The sequence below is a fragment of the Phytophthora cinnamomi genome, assembly GCF_018691715.1.
Source record: "Phytophthora cinnamomi strain GKB4 chromosome Unknown Contig86, whole genome shotgun sequence".
Classification (NCBI taxonomy): domain Eukaryota; phylum Oomycota; class Peronosporomycetes; order Peronosporales; family Peronosporaceae; genus Phytophthora; species Phytophthora cinnamomi.
In genome coordinates this window covers 99,041-114,188 of record NW_027151019.1, presented here as the reverse complement: position 1 = coordinate 114,188, position 15,148 = coordinate 99,041, and the positions used below count along the sequence as shown (strand labels likewise).

The 15,148-nt window shown below is 51.9% G+C and overlaps 6 protein-coding genes across 6 annotated transcripts; 3 read left to right on the top strand and 3 right to left on the bottom strand.

Annotated features, from left to right (window-relative positions):
• Positions 1-341: 341 nt before the first annotated feature.
• IUM83_19529 (uncharacterized protein) lies at positions 342-1,070 on the bottom strand (the record flags this gene model as incomplete). Its single annotated transcript, XM_067944581.1, has 1 exon — positions 342-1,070. The coding sequence occupies one exon, from the start codon at positions 1,068-1,070 to the stop codon at positions 342-344; it is 729 nt and encodes a 242-aa protein (XP_067784727.1).
• Positions 1,071-3,115: 2,045 nt separating this feature from the next.
• IUM83_19528 (uncharacterized protein) lies at positions 3,116-3,844 on the top strand (the record flags this gene model as incomplete). Its single annotated transcript, XM_067944580.1, has 1 exon — positions 3,116-3,844. One exon carries the CDS (start codon positions 3,116-3,118, stop codon positions 3,842-3,844), a length of 729 nt encoding a protein of 242 aa, XP_067784706.1.
• Positions 3,845-5,392: 1,548 nt separating this feature from the next.
• IUM83_19527 (Macrophage migration inhibitory factor) lies at positions 5,393-5,822 on the top strand (the record flags this gene model as incomplete). Its single annotated transcript, XM_067944579.1, has 2 exons — positions 5,393-5,560; positions 5,628-5,822. 2 exons carry the CDS (start codon positions 5,393-5,395, stop codon positions 5,820-5,822), a joined length of 363 nt encoding a protein of 120 aa, XP_067784744.1.
• A 1,599-nt stretch (positions 5,823-7,421) lies between these two features.
• Positions 7,422-8,878, bottom strand: IUM83_19526 (uncharacterized protein; the record flags this gene model as incomplete). The annotated part of the gene is made up of 3 exons (XM_067944578.1): positions 7,422-7,826; positions 7,896-8,228; positions 8,294-8,878. The coding sequence occupies 3 exons, from the start codon at positions 8,876-8,878 to the stop codon at positions 7,422-7,424; spliced, it is 1,323 nt and encodes a 440-aa protein (XP_067784726.1).
• Positions 8,879-10,122: 1,244 nt separating this feature from the next.
• On the bottom strand, positions 10,123-10,552 carry IUM83_19525 (ATLS1-like light-inducible protein; the record flags this gene model as incomplete). Its single annotated transcript, XM_067944577.1, has 2 exons — positions 10,123-10,317; positions 10,385-10,552. 2 exons carry the CDS (start codon positions 10,550-10,552, stop codon positions 10,123-10,125), a joined length of 363 nt encoding a protein of 120 aa, XP_067784709.1.
• A 410-nt stretch (positions 10,553-10,962) lies between these two features.
• On the top strand, positions 10,963-13,089 carry IUM83_19524 (atpase family aaa domain-containing protein 3-b-like; the record flags this gene model as incomplete). The annotated part of the gene is made up of 1 exon (XM_067944576.1): positions 10,963-13,089. One exon carries the CDS (start codon positions 10,963-10,965, stop codon positions 13,087-13,089), a length of 2,127 nt encoding a protein of 708 aa, XP_067784710.1.
• Positions 13,090-15,148: the final 2,059 nt, after the last annotated feature.

The window sequence follows — 15,148 nt, the reverse complement described above, 5'->3', positions numbered from 1 at the left end:
TTTCATTTCGACTCAGACGTAGTGATGCTCCTCAGTTTGCTGCTGTGGTAGACTGCGATCTACTTTCCATTTCTGAAGCACGCAGGCACTCAGGACTTCAGAACATTCTTACGCACGTGCTGACAAGGACACAAGTGCGGTTGTCAAGATTTCCGAGCGGGCGCTTCACGAAAACCTGGCTATCGATACGGCAATGCCAATACATTCATTGTCCACACCAATAGGCTACTAACAAACATACGCACATTTACGTCGAAATCAGTCGGTAATACTGTAGCTTGGGCCAACTAAAACTGCCACAGCTGACATGTATTTCGTGATGGTGGCGAGTCGCTACTTTTCTAACCAGCTATGCTAAGCGCGCTATCCATCACAACGGAGGCTTCCTCCACATCGCCGAGACGCGCCACCAGCGCGCTCAACATGTCCACTTCGTAGAGGACACTGGCGAACCGGCTCTCCGTCTCTCCCCACTCGAAGAGCACGGAGCCAGGAATCACGAGTCGCTGTCCGAGTAGTCTCGAAGCAAACGGAGGCCAGGTCTCTTCCGTGTCACTGGCATGGGAGTTGGAGAGTGCGCTGCGTAGCATCGATTCTGTGATGGTGGTGTAACCTTTCACATCCGCGATAATAACATGCTCTGACCGGTTGCACAACTTCACAAGTACGATCTCCAGGTTAGGGTGGCGCTGCGAGAGGCTTCTCCAGTCCTCCAACATCACCTCTACGCCGAACCCGTGGTTCGACGCGACGTCAGACGTCATGACCGTCTGCAGGAAGTTCTTCTGCACGTGGTCATCGGACAGAGCTTGTGTATCGAGGCCGCGGCGAAAAAGGCTGAAGTACTCCACTAAAAGGTTCCACGGCGTCTTTGGCTCGCGATTGGGAGTTGATGCGACGACCTTCGCTTTCTTCTGGAGCTCCTGGACCTCTTCTTGCAGCGCATCGATCTGCTTTGCCAACAAAGCCGCCTTGCCCTCGATTTTCTTCCTGTACCGACGTTGAGTGAGGCGGCGGCGCCGACGCTGGAGCAGAAGAACCCTTTCCGCCGTGCTGAGGTTATTCCACAGCTCGTCGCGCTGTTGGCCATGCGGTCGATCTCTAGCTGGGAGAGACTGGGCTCTCGAACCATCATCTACAGAAGGCGGTTGTTTGCCGTAGTTGGTTTTTCGCCATGACGAGTTTGGCTCTGTGGAGATATAATCCCTCTCTCCAGAAGTCTTGTTGGCTGCGTAACACGATGGCGGTGGCGGTGGCCTCCGCGTTACCACTGCGCCAATAACGCTGTTGCTGAGTTGGTGGATGTTGGGCGGGAAAAGCAAACCGTTGTTCATTGGACTTGGACTGGATCCCGAAGAGCTTGTTGCGCTTGGTTAATGCGACGCCGATTGTGATATGAGCTATCGAGAAATATGGCATAGGTACAGCGAGGTCGCCATCGCGTAAGGTGACTCGAAGATGTGTCATCACCCGTTGCGATATGTGGCTACGCTCTTGTACAATCCGGATGGAGGACGTTAATTGAGGCTTCGTGGCTGTGCGCCAAGGACCGTGACTCAAGGTGTGCAAGACGACAGGAGCCAGAGACTCAGCATATCGCGCACAGGATCACGCCAAGCTCCGCCCATTCTCACACTGCCACGCACCTTTTCTTTTCCCACCTACTATGTCCAACCAAGTACAGTACATCATATGGTACACGTACGACGAGTGATCATTTTTCTTTGTAGGATAGGGTAGAACGGTCTGTTTGTACACCGTCATAATGATCTTGTCATCAAGGTTTGCGTTATGGAACACCCATGGCGCGTGATACGCGTCGAATGTGTTTGAGTACTGTACGTTGAAGGTGAGATTGCTAAGAGTACATCACATACCACCAACTTGGTGGCACCAACAGACTTGTAGGAAACGTCAAGGCGATACTGGGCGTGTTATCACAGTACGAGTTGGATCAGCGCCGAGCCGAGATTGGCAGGGGCGCTACCTAACTCGTCTCGAGCATTCATGTACAGCCCATGTTTGGAGTCGGAAGGACTCAAATCTAGCAGGAGGGCTTAATCTAAATCGCCCCCTCTTTCCTTTGAGAACCATGAACAGCCCGCAGACTCAGCCCTATGGTCCTGGTTGATCCTACAGTTCCCTGATCGACGCTGGGTCGGTCCTATGCGGGGTTGAACGACCGATAGATCTACGTTTGGCAGGAACTCTGCCACTTACTATGGACGTCATCCTTGAGCTGGACAATTCCAGGAGGCCCAGACCGCGATCGCGTACGCGCTGTGGTCTAGGGCTGGGAGACCCTGCCAGGAGACCTCTTGCCAGAAGACCTCCTGCCAGAGTGAACTACTGCTGCCAGAGTTGGCAGCAGAAGTTCACACTGACCAATAGCGGTTGCAGACGATGACGCCCGTTCCACGAGCCAAACGTGTTTGGACATGTTTCACCAGGTTTGGCATTCTTACCTGGTATTATTTGATTTCGTTTTCAGTGTGTTTGTCCCTAACCGCAAACAAGAAAAATGATTACTTCGATGGGTCACACACGACGAAATAATCAGTGTGAGAATGGGCGGAGCTTGGCGTGATCCTGTGCGCGATATGCTGAGTCTCTGGCTCCTGTCGTCTTGCACACCTTGAGTCACGGTCCTTGGCGCACAGCCACGAAGCCTCAATTAACGTCCTCCATCCGGAGCGTAGCCACATATCGCAACGGGTGATGACACATCTTCGAGTCACCTTACGCGATGGCGACCTCGCTGTACCTATGCCATATTTCTCGATAGCTCATATCACAATCGGCGTCGCATTAACCAAGCGCAACAAGCTCTTCGGGATCCAGTCCAAGTCCAATGAACAACGGTTTGCTTTTCCCGCCCAACATCCACCAACTCAGCAACAGCGTTATTGGCGCAGTGGTAACGCGGAGGCCACCGCCACCGCCATCGTGTTACGCAGCCAACAAGACTTCTGGAGAGAGGGATTATATCTCCACACAGCCAAACTCGTCATGGCGAAAAACCAACTACGGCAAACAACCGCCTTCTGTAGATGATGGTTCGAGAGCCCAGTCTCTCCCAGCTAGAGATCGACCGCATGGCCAACAGCGCGACGAGCTGTGGAATAACCTCAGCACGGCGGAAAGGGTTCTTCTGCTCCAGCGTCGGCGCCGCCGCCTCACTCAACGTCGGTACAGGAAGAAAATCGAGGGCAAGGCGGCTTTGTTGGCAAAGCAGATCGATGCGCTGCAAGAAGAGGTCCAGGAGCTCCAGAAGAAAGCGAAGGTCGTCGCATCAACTCCCAATCGCGAGCCAAAGACGCCGTGGAACCTTTTAGTGGAGTACTTCAGCCTTTTTCGCCGCGGCCTCGATACACAAGCTCTGTCCGATGACCACGTGCAGAAGAACTTCCTGCAGACGGTCATGACGTTCGACGTCGCGTCGAACCACGGGTTCGGCGTAGAGGTGATGTTGGAGGACTGGAGAAGCCTCTCGCAGCGCCACCCTAACCTGGAGATCGTACTTGTGAAGTTGTGCAACCGGTCAGAGCATGTTATTATCGCGGATGTGAAAGGTTACACCACCATCACAGAATCGATGCTACGCAGCGCACTCTCCAACTCCCATGCCAGTGACACGGAAGAGACCTGGGCTCCGTTTGCTTCGAGACTACTCGGACAGCGACTCGTGATTCCTGGCTCCGTGCTCTTCGAGTGGGGAGAGACGGAGAGCCGGTTCGCCAGTGTCCTCTACGAAGTGGACATGTTGAGCGCGCTGGTGGCACGTCTCGGCGATGTGGAGGAAGCCTCCGTTGTGATGGATAGCGCGCTTAGCATAGCTGGTTAGAAAAGTAGCGACTCGCCACCATCACGAAATACATGTCAGCTGTGGCAGTTTTAGTTGGCCCAAGCTACAGTATTACCGACTGATTTCGACGTAAATATGCGTATGTTTGTTAGTAGCCTATTGGTGTGGACAATGAATGTATTGGCATTGCCGTATCGATAGCCAGGTTTTCGTGAAGCGCCCGCTCGGAAATCTTGACAACCGCACTTGTGTCCTTGTCAGCACGTGCGTAAGAATGTTCTGAAGTCCTGAGTGCCTGCGTGCTTCAGAAATGGAAAGTAGATCGCAGTCTACCACAGCAGCAAACTGAGGAGCATCACTACGTCTGAGTCGAAATGAAATAATAGTTTTTGCACAAACAGGGGCTGTATAACACACGCTAGCGTTGCAAACTGCTTGTTAGTGTATAACAAAATATACCAAGAGTTTGGCGAAGGTAACCTAAAGCTAGCGAAGGATAGGAAGATGTTGGTGGAGTTAGACAACCTTACGTTTGGGTGCGTTGCATATTTGACAATTTTTTGCTGCGTTTTATACGGATATTTTGCGGTTGTGTGCAGTTTTCCTTGAGCACGGTTTCGATTAACGAACTAATGACCTCGAACAACAAATTCGTAGCTAGTTAGGAGGTTATGACGGGTGAGTTAGGACATATACTGCGGATGAATTTCCCGTCCAACTCCTCTTGTAATTCTCGCCACGGTCGGCAACTTGGGTGCGGCCGGCACGACGGTTGTCCCCCCTACCAAGTAGGGCATATTTTCCAGGTTCTCTCGTACCCACGCGACTGCGGAAACTTACTCGAACAGCCTCCCATGAATCTTTAAAGAGGAACAAGTTCTAGTATTCTTCTTCCTCTTCTGTCAGACGTTGAGGTTGTCAACCCTTATGTGCGACTTTGAAGTATTGATAATCCAAAACGGAACTCGCCTTCTTGTCAAGTAACTAAAGTTTAGACAGAACTTACGTTGCCAAGGTTTGCTAGTTTATTTAACCTGGGATGGTTCGATGCACATTACTGTAACGACTAGTCCAAGTAGGAAGGATACTATACATCGAGGGCATTGCGCCAGCTCTCCCCATTATCAGCACACTTCGATGATCCGAGCCGATATTATATCGACTAGATAATCTCGATCTGCCATCGATGGTGCGAGCACTTCGCTTGTAGATTGACCTGACCAACTGCATTCGGCTTTCAATATACGTTGAACGCAGTGCTGGCTGAGCTGGAAATGACAGTCGCGGGATTGTACATGCGCACGGACTCGTTGTTCCCGCCGTGGACTATAGTGTATTCATATAAAAAATCTATGTACGCTTACGAATGTGGTTTCATTGGTGGTAGAATAGTCCACAATCAGGCAACGCATCGTAATCATGGCAAGGACGAATGCTTCAACATCTGCACTTGTCCGCGCCACCGTAAACAAGAATGCTTCGCAAACTCCGCAGGACCCTCGTTACCGCCTCCTTTAAATGGTACATGTGCCACGAGTTGTCATTTCTCAATTCGCTTTACGCCAGCAACACCTCACCCCAGATAAAATGCCGTACGCCTCCATCACCAGCAACGTCCTCAAGTCTAGCGTCGACAAGGCTGCCGCGAGTGCCGCTGTCGCCAAGACACTCGAGGAGTCCTTCGGCTTCCCGGCTGTCTTCATGATGGTGGAGTTGAACCTGGAAGTGCCAATGTTCTTGCAGCTCAACGAAGAGGTAGGTCTCCGCACGCAGTTTCTCCATGTCACTGAACTCTAACATCAAATACGCTTCACCGAATCAGCCGGCAGCCTACGTTCACGCTCGCTGCATCGGCCGCATCGACGCGGAGCGCAACCCCAAGACCATTGCGGCTCTCACCAAGACCGTGTCCGAGCAGCTCAAGGTGCCTGCGGAGAGGATCTACGTGGTGCTGGAAGACATCACGGTCGGCAACTGGGGTGCGGCCGGCACGACGGTCATCCCTCCTACCAAATGAGGCAGACTTCCAGTTTCTCTCGTACCCACGCGACTGCGGAAACTTACGCCTCCCATGTACCTCTAAAGAGTAACAAGTTCTAGGCTTCTTCTTCTCAATGGTTCACAGAGTAATTATCAAACGGAATTGAAGCGTAGCCAAGAACAGTAATTTCGCATCACCTAGGGTATTTCACTGTGAGACCTGTAATCTATCCCAAGTATCTAGGACGTTAATCGTGAGGATAGCGATAGCTTATCAACGATCTTCATAATCTCTCTACGTTTGTGAGCATTTAGTCGTGGAGTTATTTGGGAAACGACATTTATTTTTCAATTTACAATCCAGTTACGACTCGCAACTCCTCTGATGCTCGCCCACCTATGGAATCCAATGCAGACACACACACTCTCTCTCACTCACTCTCTCTCTCTCTCTCTTCACCCCTTTGCAGCTTGCCAAGGGTCTTACGCTCGAGAACCGCGTCGTGTTCGGACTGGCCGGTCGAGCACGCTTCGACCTAAGAACATACGTGGTGACAGAGAGCAACTCAGTTTAGTATGAACAGCGCGCCGTGGCCGGATTGATCGTCTCGGAAGCGTGTGTCATCGCTGAGCAGGCTTCCGGTTGGTTCGGATCTACAACGACGAGCAGGAGGAGGCTTGGTGTGGGGTCGCCCAGCGCGTTTACGCCAAGGGCGGCAAGATCTTCCTCCAGCCCTGGCACATGGGGTGCTAGTCCCAGCCGTCTTTCCACTCTGAGAACGCGGTGGTCTCGTGTCCTTCAACGAAACTGGAAGGCGCTCAAACTCGCAACGTGAACGGCAACCACGTTGGTTTCGAGTGCGCGCGAGCATTGACGTTGGATGAGATCCCCAGGGTCATTGACAAGTGCCGTTCCAGTGCTAAATGAGCCCAGACCGCGGGGTTCGACGGTGTTGAAATCCACGCTGGGAATGGATACTTGGTCGGTCAGTTCTTGTAGTCGTGCACTAATCTTCGAGCGGACAAACACGGGGGCTCTTTTGAGAACCGCTTCGCTTCCTGGACGAACTCGTCGAGGCGGTGAAGATTGTGTTCCCAGCGGGGCGAGTGGGGGTGAGTTTGCCACGGAATGGCCAGTACGCCGGCATATGTAGTGAGGACAACTTCGAGATATCCACTTACGCCATGCAGCGCCTCTCCACGCACGATTTGGCGGATGTCAGTACTCGACGGCGTTAGCTTTGGCTATTCGTGCAAGAACCGCCGCGTGACGGTGTTTGATGCGAAGAAGGCTTTTGAACACACGCATGTTTACTAGCAATTTCATTTTTCTTTTTTCATTTCAAGGTTGAGGACTGTATTGAGTACATTTAACCTTTGTAAGGTAACGACCAAGCAGAACTAGTAATTTCTTACTTCCTCGCTGCTCCGCCTCCACCTCCAGTTACTTTGGGAGCCGCACTATGCGCGCAGCTCCGGATCGAGGTCGAACACAAAAACATACTCCACTTCTCAGACTGACAAAGTAGGTGTGAGTGTACTACTTCTTCACGTGTAGATAGTCCTAAAGTGGCTGCAGCTTCAATGTTGCTCACAAAAAGAACAGAAATCAATAACGTATCTCTGGGTTTACTCGTCAACATGACCCAACAGCAGGCATGGCATTTTCGAGCAGAAACTTCTGATGTTGCTCCTGAATATGCCGAAGCTTCGCACCCACGGTACCACGCACATATTCCTGCGCAGGAGCGAAATCTTCCCGTGACATCGACGAGATCTTCGATGCGTGAGCCCCAAATTGGCAGAAACTCTGGACGACGGACGCGTTTTGTGGGTCCACAGGCGATCGGGACACGATTGTCCATATATTGTCCTGGAAATGGAATCCTTCGGCAGGCAGAAACCACGTAGACGCGCTAACGAGTACGATGCGATCGGAGTGAACGTATCGGCGCACGAAATTCACTGCGTCAATTCGCACCGTGTTGTGCAGGTCCAATTTGCAGCGTCGTGACAGGGTGTTGTGGCACTTGGTTCGCATCTAGCAGCAACGAAAGGTGATCAGCCGCTTAAAGGAAAGGAATGTAAATCGATCCAGAGCAATACTTACGAAAATCGGCACCTTCTCGGGATCTTGAGACAGCTTACTCGTTCCTTCCCACAAGATGTCGGCAGCTACGTGCAGCGGGCATGGCATCGGTGTGGTTGTCATCGTCTCGATGTAAGTTCCAAGCGGATCTCCGTATTTGTCTTGACTGGAAAATGACACAGTAGGATTCCCCTCGAGCGGCGGGAACAACGAGTTCGTGCGCATGTACAACCCCGTGACTGTCATTTCCAGCTCAGCCAGAACCGCGTCGCTGAGATCGATCTTCACGCTTGGACTGCTACTGATCTCAACACTATCCGGAGGTGGGTGAAGCTGACAGAGCCATTCCATTCCCTGCGCAACAAAACATTAGTATACCAGAATTTTAATAAAACAAAGCGATAGATGGCAGCTCGCACCTCCAGCGCATCCTTCTTCCCCAGCACCTTGCAAATCGATTGTCCCAGTTTCCGCTGACGGGCCAAAATCGCCTTGAGTTCCTTGTTGGTCTGTTCCGATCGCTGTCGTTCTTGACATTGTAGGATGGCTAGATCTTCCCACACCGTCATGAAGGCATTCGGCTTTCTAGGCCCCTCCACGCTTTTTTTCGTAGTTTCCGACTGCCGTCGCGTCCGCTGCAATTGCTTCAGTCTCGCAGCGAGTTCGAGCACTTGTTGCCGCAGCGCCAACACTTGATCACGTTTTTGGCGCTGAAACTTGGTCGACTGCGGGACCTGTCCTGGTTGTCTTGGTTTGCGCTTCTTTCTGGCCTTGCTGCTTGTCGTGACTTGATAGGGTGGAGAAGGCTCAGGTTCCGCCATCGCGTACACACTGGGAGTTGACACCGAGCTCGATTCTCCATCCGTCGAGGTGATTTCCGCCAAACCCGACTCCCCGTCAGTCGAGATGATGTCAACCAAGCTCGAGTCGCTGTCGCTATCGAGGGAGTCGAAGAAGGTGAACACATCGGCCAATGCTGGGTCGGTCTCTTCACTTGTCGACATGATGATCGAACTTGGTGGGTGTGCAGACGAATTGAAAGTGCCGTTACGGAAAAGAGGGTGTACTTAAGGGGCCTCGGCGTCTGTCCCGGTGAGACGAGCAAGGATTGGTGGTAAAATCACGATTAGTGCTATACTATTCGTAATAGTAATTGTACAATTCCACGTCCAGCAGTTAGTACTAACCTAAACTTAGTAGGAATAAAAATCACGATATTAGTACTAAAAAACTACTAAATATCCTATTAAATTCCAGGTTGAAGGTCAAGGTCAATATCTTCAAAGGACGCGCGCAATGGGTGGTTGCCGAGATGTTCTGTCGTATTCTCCCGCTCATTTGCGTTTCCTCCCTGAAAATCGCAACCGGGTCCGATGAGGTGCTCCAAGACCGATTGCTGTTTGCCTGAAATGACGGAAACGGCGCCGTGTTGCAACTGCGGTCATCCTGTTCATCATATCTGCAGCAATGAACTCTGGGGCGAGGCTGAGCTTTCCAAACGGTTTGGCAAGCACTACAAGGGTCTATGGTTTGCTAGCATCTAACGCGGCCACCTCTATGCGTAGCTTTTACAGTCCAGGGTGCGTTCTAACTTTCAAGAATAAAGATCAACCGGACGGTGAACCCTCCCCAGCAAGCAGCCAAGGGATATCTGTGTCGAGGCAGGCTACGGAGGTGGATGAATCTACTCTCACGGAATCTGACAACCGTATTCAAGCAACAGCGAGTCGTAAATCTGTTGTTGGGATTCTGGCTGATATTGGCCATTACAAACACTCCCGAACTCGGGACGCCCGTTGCTCCTCAACAGGTTTTCAACAGTCTTTTCGACAGGTTCGTTTGTATTGAGCCCTCTCCGCACACACACAAGCAATGAGCGAGCCCAGCGCCAGCTAATTCTTCATCACAACGACGTAGATATTGAGCGGATGAGGAAATGCGAACGGAATCTATGGTAAGGGCGTTTTAGTAGTTTGATTTTACGATTAGTAACTATGTTATTAATATTACTTTTTATGCACCCAAATAGTAATATCAAAAAGTTAGGAAATGAAAATCGTCTCCCGAATTATCAATATTACTTTGAGGCGAAATCGATATTACTACCAAAATCCCTGAATGCTGGTGTTTACGATGAGAGTTTGATTATGCAGGCAACGAGGTGTACATGCATTATGTGCAGCAAGCAGCATTGATGCTGCCTTGCCCAAATGCCCTACTTCGGTCTCCACAGCGAGGTCGTATGCGTCTACTTCTTGGCAGGAGGGATGACGGTGACGCCGTTGGCGCCCCAGTTGCCGACCTTGATGTCCTCCAAGACGACATACACGCGCTCCGCTGCCACTTTGAGCTGCTCGGACACAATCTGGGTCAACGCCGCAATGGTCTTCGGCTTCTGATCCGAAGTCAGTCCAATCGTGCGTGCGTGCACGTAGGCCGCCGGCTGCAACAGCGACAAGATTAGCATCCACACACGCAACGAACAACAATTGCCGGGTGTGCTGCAGTACCTCGTCGTTCAGCTGCAGCAGCGTGGGGACCTCGAGTTCCAGCTGCACCATCATGAAGGGAGCAGGGACGCCCCACTGCTCATTCAGCGTCTGGGCGATGGCGGAACTGGCTACGACAGTGTCCACACCGGCCTTGGAGACGTTGCTGGTGATACGTGCGTACGGCATGCTGAAAATTGGTAGAGTGAGTGTGAAGTTGGGTGTTGCTCTTGTCGAGCAAAAGTGAAAATGCCCAACCGTTTATCCGCTTCCACGCATCCGATGCACTGCATCAACCCCATCGACGGCAAGCTCTGGATTACGATGCCAAGGCAGCGTTTTGCTTACGGAGCTGGCCATGGTTGCGGTGCACCGAACTACTCTATCATTTGCTAATTCTAATAATTTTAATTAATTAATATTATATATTATTTTGAGTACCAATAATTGTAGAACTCCAAAAAGGTAGAACGAAAGCGTAGAACGAGGGCTAGGTTGGGCTAGTCGTTTCGAACAAAGGATCTTTTAGCTGCTCGAAAGGTCGTGCACTTGGGGCCAGACACTATCTCAATCGACCAGCTCAGACGCCATCGCCAATAATGCCGCCCACCTCGATTCTACCTACACGCACGAGACTTTGGTCACGCGTTCTACTTGCGTGCGTCACAATTGCAACGCTGAGCGCTGCCGCCTCAGCCGGTCGAAGCTCGTACCGGAATTCCAGACGCGGCGGCGGCTTCACGGCCAACGTGACGGTGGAGCAGTACAAGGACGCGCTGCAGAACGTGCAGGCGGCCAACCTGTCCGAGAGTCTGGAGCTGCTGAGCAAGCTGGAGCTCAAGCGCTACGAGTTCAAGTACGACTCGGTGGTGGGGCGTACTACCCAGCTGGGTATCCTCGGCCCCGAGCTCCGGACTGTGGCACCCCAAGCTGTGCAAGTGCTGCCCGAGCGCTTCGTGTTCGACCGCGACGGGCGCGGCAAGGTCGCGCTGCAGGACTTCCACGTTGTGGATAAGGACGCGCTCTACATGCACAACCTGGGCGCCACCCAGCAGCTCATCCGCAACTCGAGAGCCCAACAGGAGGAGATTCTACAGCTCCGGCACCTCACGGTCGTCCAGCAGCAGAAGATAGACGAGCTGCAGGGGTATCTGGAGCAGGAAGCGAGCGCTCAATTGGTGCAGAAGCGGTTGATCGCAGAGGCGGAGGTGGCCAACACGGAGAAGCTGATCGAGGAAGCGCGTGTGCGCGGGAAGGAGGAGCGCAAGACGCTCGACCTGAAGCGCGACCATGAGCTGCAGGTGCAGAACGAGAAGCACGTGCTGGAACAGAAGCGGATGCTGGAAGAGGACGCGGCGCGTCGAGACCAGAATCGCGACCTAGTGCAGCTGCAAGAAGAATCGAATATTCGTATCGAGAGAGCCCGGCGGGAGACGGAGGAGGTGTTGAAGGAGAAGCAGCTTGCAGCGGATCATGCTCGAGCTCTGTTGGAGCGCAACACGACGCTGGAGAAGGCAGCGATTGATGTGGAAGGGCGGATTCGACAGCAACGAGCGAACCAGGACATCGAGATGGCGCAGCTACAACAGCGACTTGAAGCCGACCGCGTCAAGCTTATGCAGGCTCTGCAGTCCACGTTCGACAACCTCGGACAAGGCATCTCGGTGCTGCTAGCGGACAAACAAAAGTTGACCAAGTTTGTGGGCGGGTTCGTGGCGCTGGCGGCTGGGATCTACCTGAGCAGGGAAGCCATTCGTATCGTTGGCAAGCTGATTGAGCAGCGGCTTGGAAAACCTTCGCTTGTGCGTGAAACTTCCCGCTCGGCTGGGGCGTTTGGCTTTTTCAGAGCTCTATTTCGTCGGAATGCGGCCAAGGGCCAAGATGAATTGGCCGACGTGGTGCTACGCAGCACGCTGGAGACTCGTGTCTTCGAAATTGCGCGGTCGACTCGCAATGCAATGTTACACGGGGCACCATACCGTCACTTGTTGCTGTACGGACCTCCCGGAACTGGCAAAACCATGGTTGCCAGGCGGCTAGCTAGGGCGTCAGGCATGGACTACGCGATCTTGAGTGGTGGTGACGTGGGTCCACTGGGTTCTGACGCGGTCACAGAGCTTCACGCTCTCTTTAAATGGGCGAACTCGTCTCCTCGCGGCGTATTAATCTTCGTTGATGAAGCCGAAGCTTTCCTCGGCTGCCGAGCCACACGAAAGACGCACATGAGTGAAGCTATGCGGAATGCACTGAATGCGCTGCTGTATCACACGGGCACACAGTCCAAGAAGTTCATGCTGGTCGTCGCGACGAACCGGCCGGAAGATCTCGATACTGCTGTGACTGACCGCATCGACGACACCCTCCACTTCGACTTGCCGGAGACCAGGGAGCGCGTGCGTCTGCTGCAGATGTACTTTAACGAGTACGTTGCATCTCTCGCTGCACCGCCTACCGCAACGAAATCCTCGAGTTTGACGGGCAAACCTGACAAGGCGGCTGTCAGTGTGTTACCTCCTGTTGTTGACGCGAGCGTGATGGCGCAGTACGGAGATATGACAACCGGCATGAGTGGCCGAGAGATCGCCAAGATGATGCTGTACATGCAGAGCATCGTGTACGCGCAGGATGAAGTCGTCGTGACGCCAAAGCTCGTGGACCGCGTCGTAAAAGAGAAGGTAGACGAGCACAAGCGGAAGCTCGAGCTGAAAAACTACAGCGAAAAGTGACGTACCTAGACTCGTACCCGAGAGCGCTGCAGGTAGCAACAGTATCGTGCCCTTTTACAAGTTGGTATCGACCTTCTGATGTTGGCCTTCTGGCCGTACATGCAGCAAGCGTGTGAGAAACCATTGGGCGAGGCGACCGAAGCGGAACAACCAGCGTCAGAGCAACTAGAATAAGGAAGCGGGTGAAGAGCTCTCTGGGCATGGAGGCGACTTTGTTGATGACAACGTAGATATTCACTACCTCCAGCCATCGACTGCGTGCACCAAAACGTGGGTACTAACACGCAGCTCTACAAGTAGATCCGTTACTACGAAGTACAGCCTTTTCAAGCCCCTTCAGATACATGTCGTATTCCTCGAGTAGTAGCCTCTTCAAGCTTCTTCAGATACATCTCGTATTCCTTGACCAGTAATTCTCCACCCGGTCTTTCCAAGTTCCCAAGCGACTTCTTTAAGTACTCAACATCAAGATCCGACTTAACCCAGTACGCGAAAGCATCTTCGCGGAACCTTTTACTCGTCACCAACGTCAGTACATAGCGATCATTGTACAGTCCGTCTGGCCCAATATACGTCGGAGGATGAATCTTGGCCATAATCTGCTTTAGGAACTCCCAGGTCCGCTCCTCGTCTTCAGCTTTGTCTTCCACAGCTGCCGTACCGGCGGTTCTTAGAAACCGTTTTCTTGGGCTGTCGATCTGCAACGCGCCAAAGGGCTGAGCACGGTCCGCGATAGCCAATTGGGGAATTGTCGGCCCAGCTGCTGCGAAGGCAACACTGCCGCCTGCATGGAGAGCGATGCTGGCCAACAGGAGGACGCTGCACAGTCGCATTGCTGGTTCGGTGGTCGTTTCGGGCAAAAGACGACTTGCTGTCTTGGATGCAACTTGCTGAGTGAAAGATGTTGTGGGCCACGAGCTGCTGCTGCGTTCTGTAGAGCTGTTGGTGTCGCAACGCAGCCTTGAATTAGCCACATACCCCACGGACGGGCCATTTTGCAGTCTGGCTGGAAACTGGTTTGCATACTCCCATCGATATACAAGTTTGTGCGAAGTGAATTTCGTTCTGGGCCGTACTTTTTGGCCGGGACTTCTGTATTTATTATTGTACAGTACTAGCCAAGAAGTGTCTGTACCGTAATTTGTAACTTAAGCTGTGCCTTGGTCATAGCTTTATCAATATTTGTCGACCGAAGACACTGTTGCCCACAAAATGACCCCACGGTTCTTGTCGTTCTAGCGTACTACATTTCACCTCAAACAAGCTTGTCGAGCGATGTATGGGTTCCTTGCCACCAAATCCATCCTTCACGGCATCACCAACAAAATGGTGCCATAATAGAAACCAAGTCTAAAAAGCAACATCAACGGAGCATGAAACTACAGTGTTTCAGCTTTATAGTAAGCGTACGTCAACTGAAGTTGGGCGCGTATTGACACCAGGAGAGCTTCTAGCCTGCAAAGGCTTTGCTTCGGAGCCTTCTTCTTGATAGGCGCCATTAATACTGTGAGATATTATGTTTGACACATGGATACAGGATGGGCAACAATGATCACAACATTAAAACCTCTTAGATACTATAAGGGGATTTGAATTTGTCCGGATCTGTTAAAATATTTAAATCTGGGCTTCAACGTCAACATAGTTGCCTTTCCATGCATCCATATGATTTTTCTGTATGATTCACAGGATTGAGCCAATGCTGTGCTCACGTTTTGATTGATGATCTACTGGAGCCATTTCCCAAAACATTTGGCCAGACGACATTCAAGCGGCTATATATCGATAAAGACGTCGAATTCGTCACATCTGAGACCAAAATCAGAATCTACGGCGAAAATTACCCTTATATCTAACTTGTATCTCAGATACTTCATCTGGAAAGTTTCCATCTTGCATGTGCAAAATGACCCGGAGTTCGTGGTACAAACCCGTACCCTATTTTTACTCGATGATTACGAGAGATAATGTAAACATCTTCAAAGCCTGCGATGCGCAGGCTGCGAGACTTTCGCAGAATTCCAGAAAATAGCCAATAATGAAAATCGGCTGGTAAAGC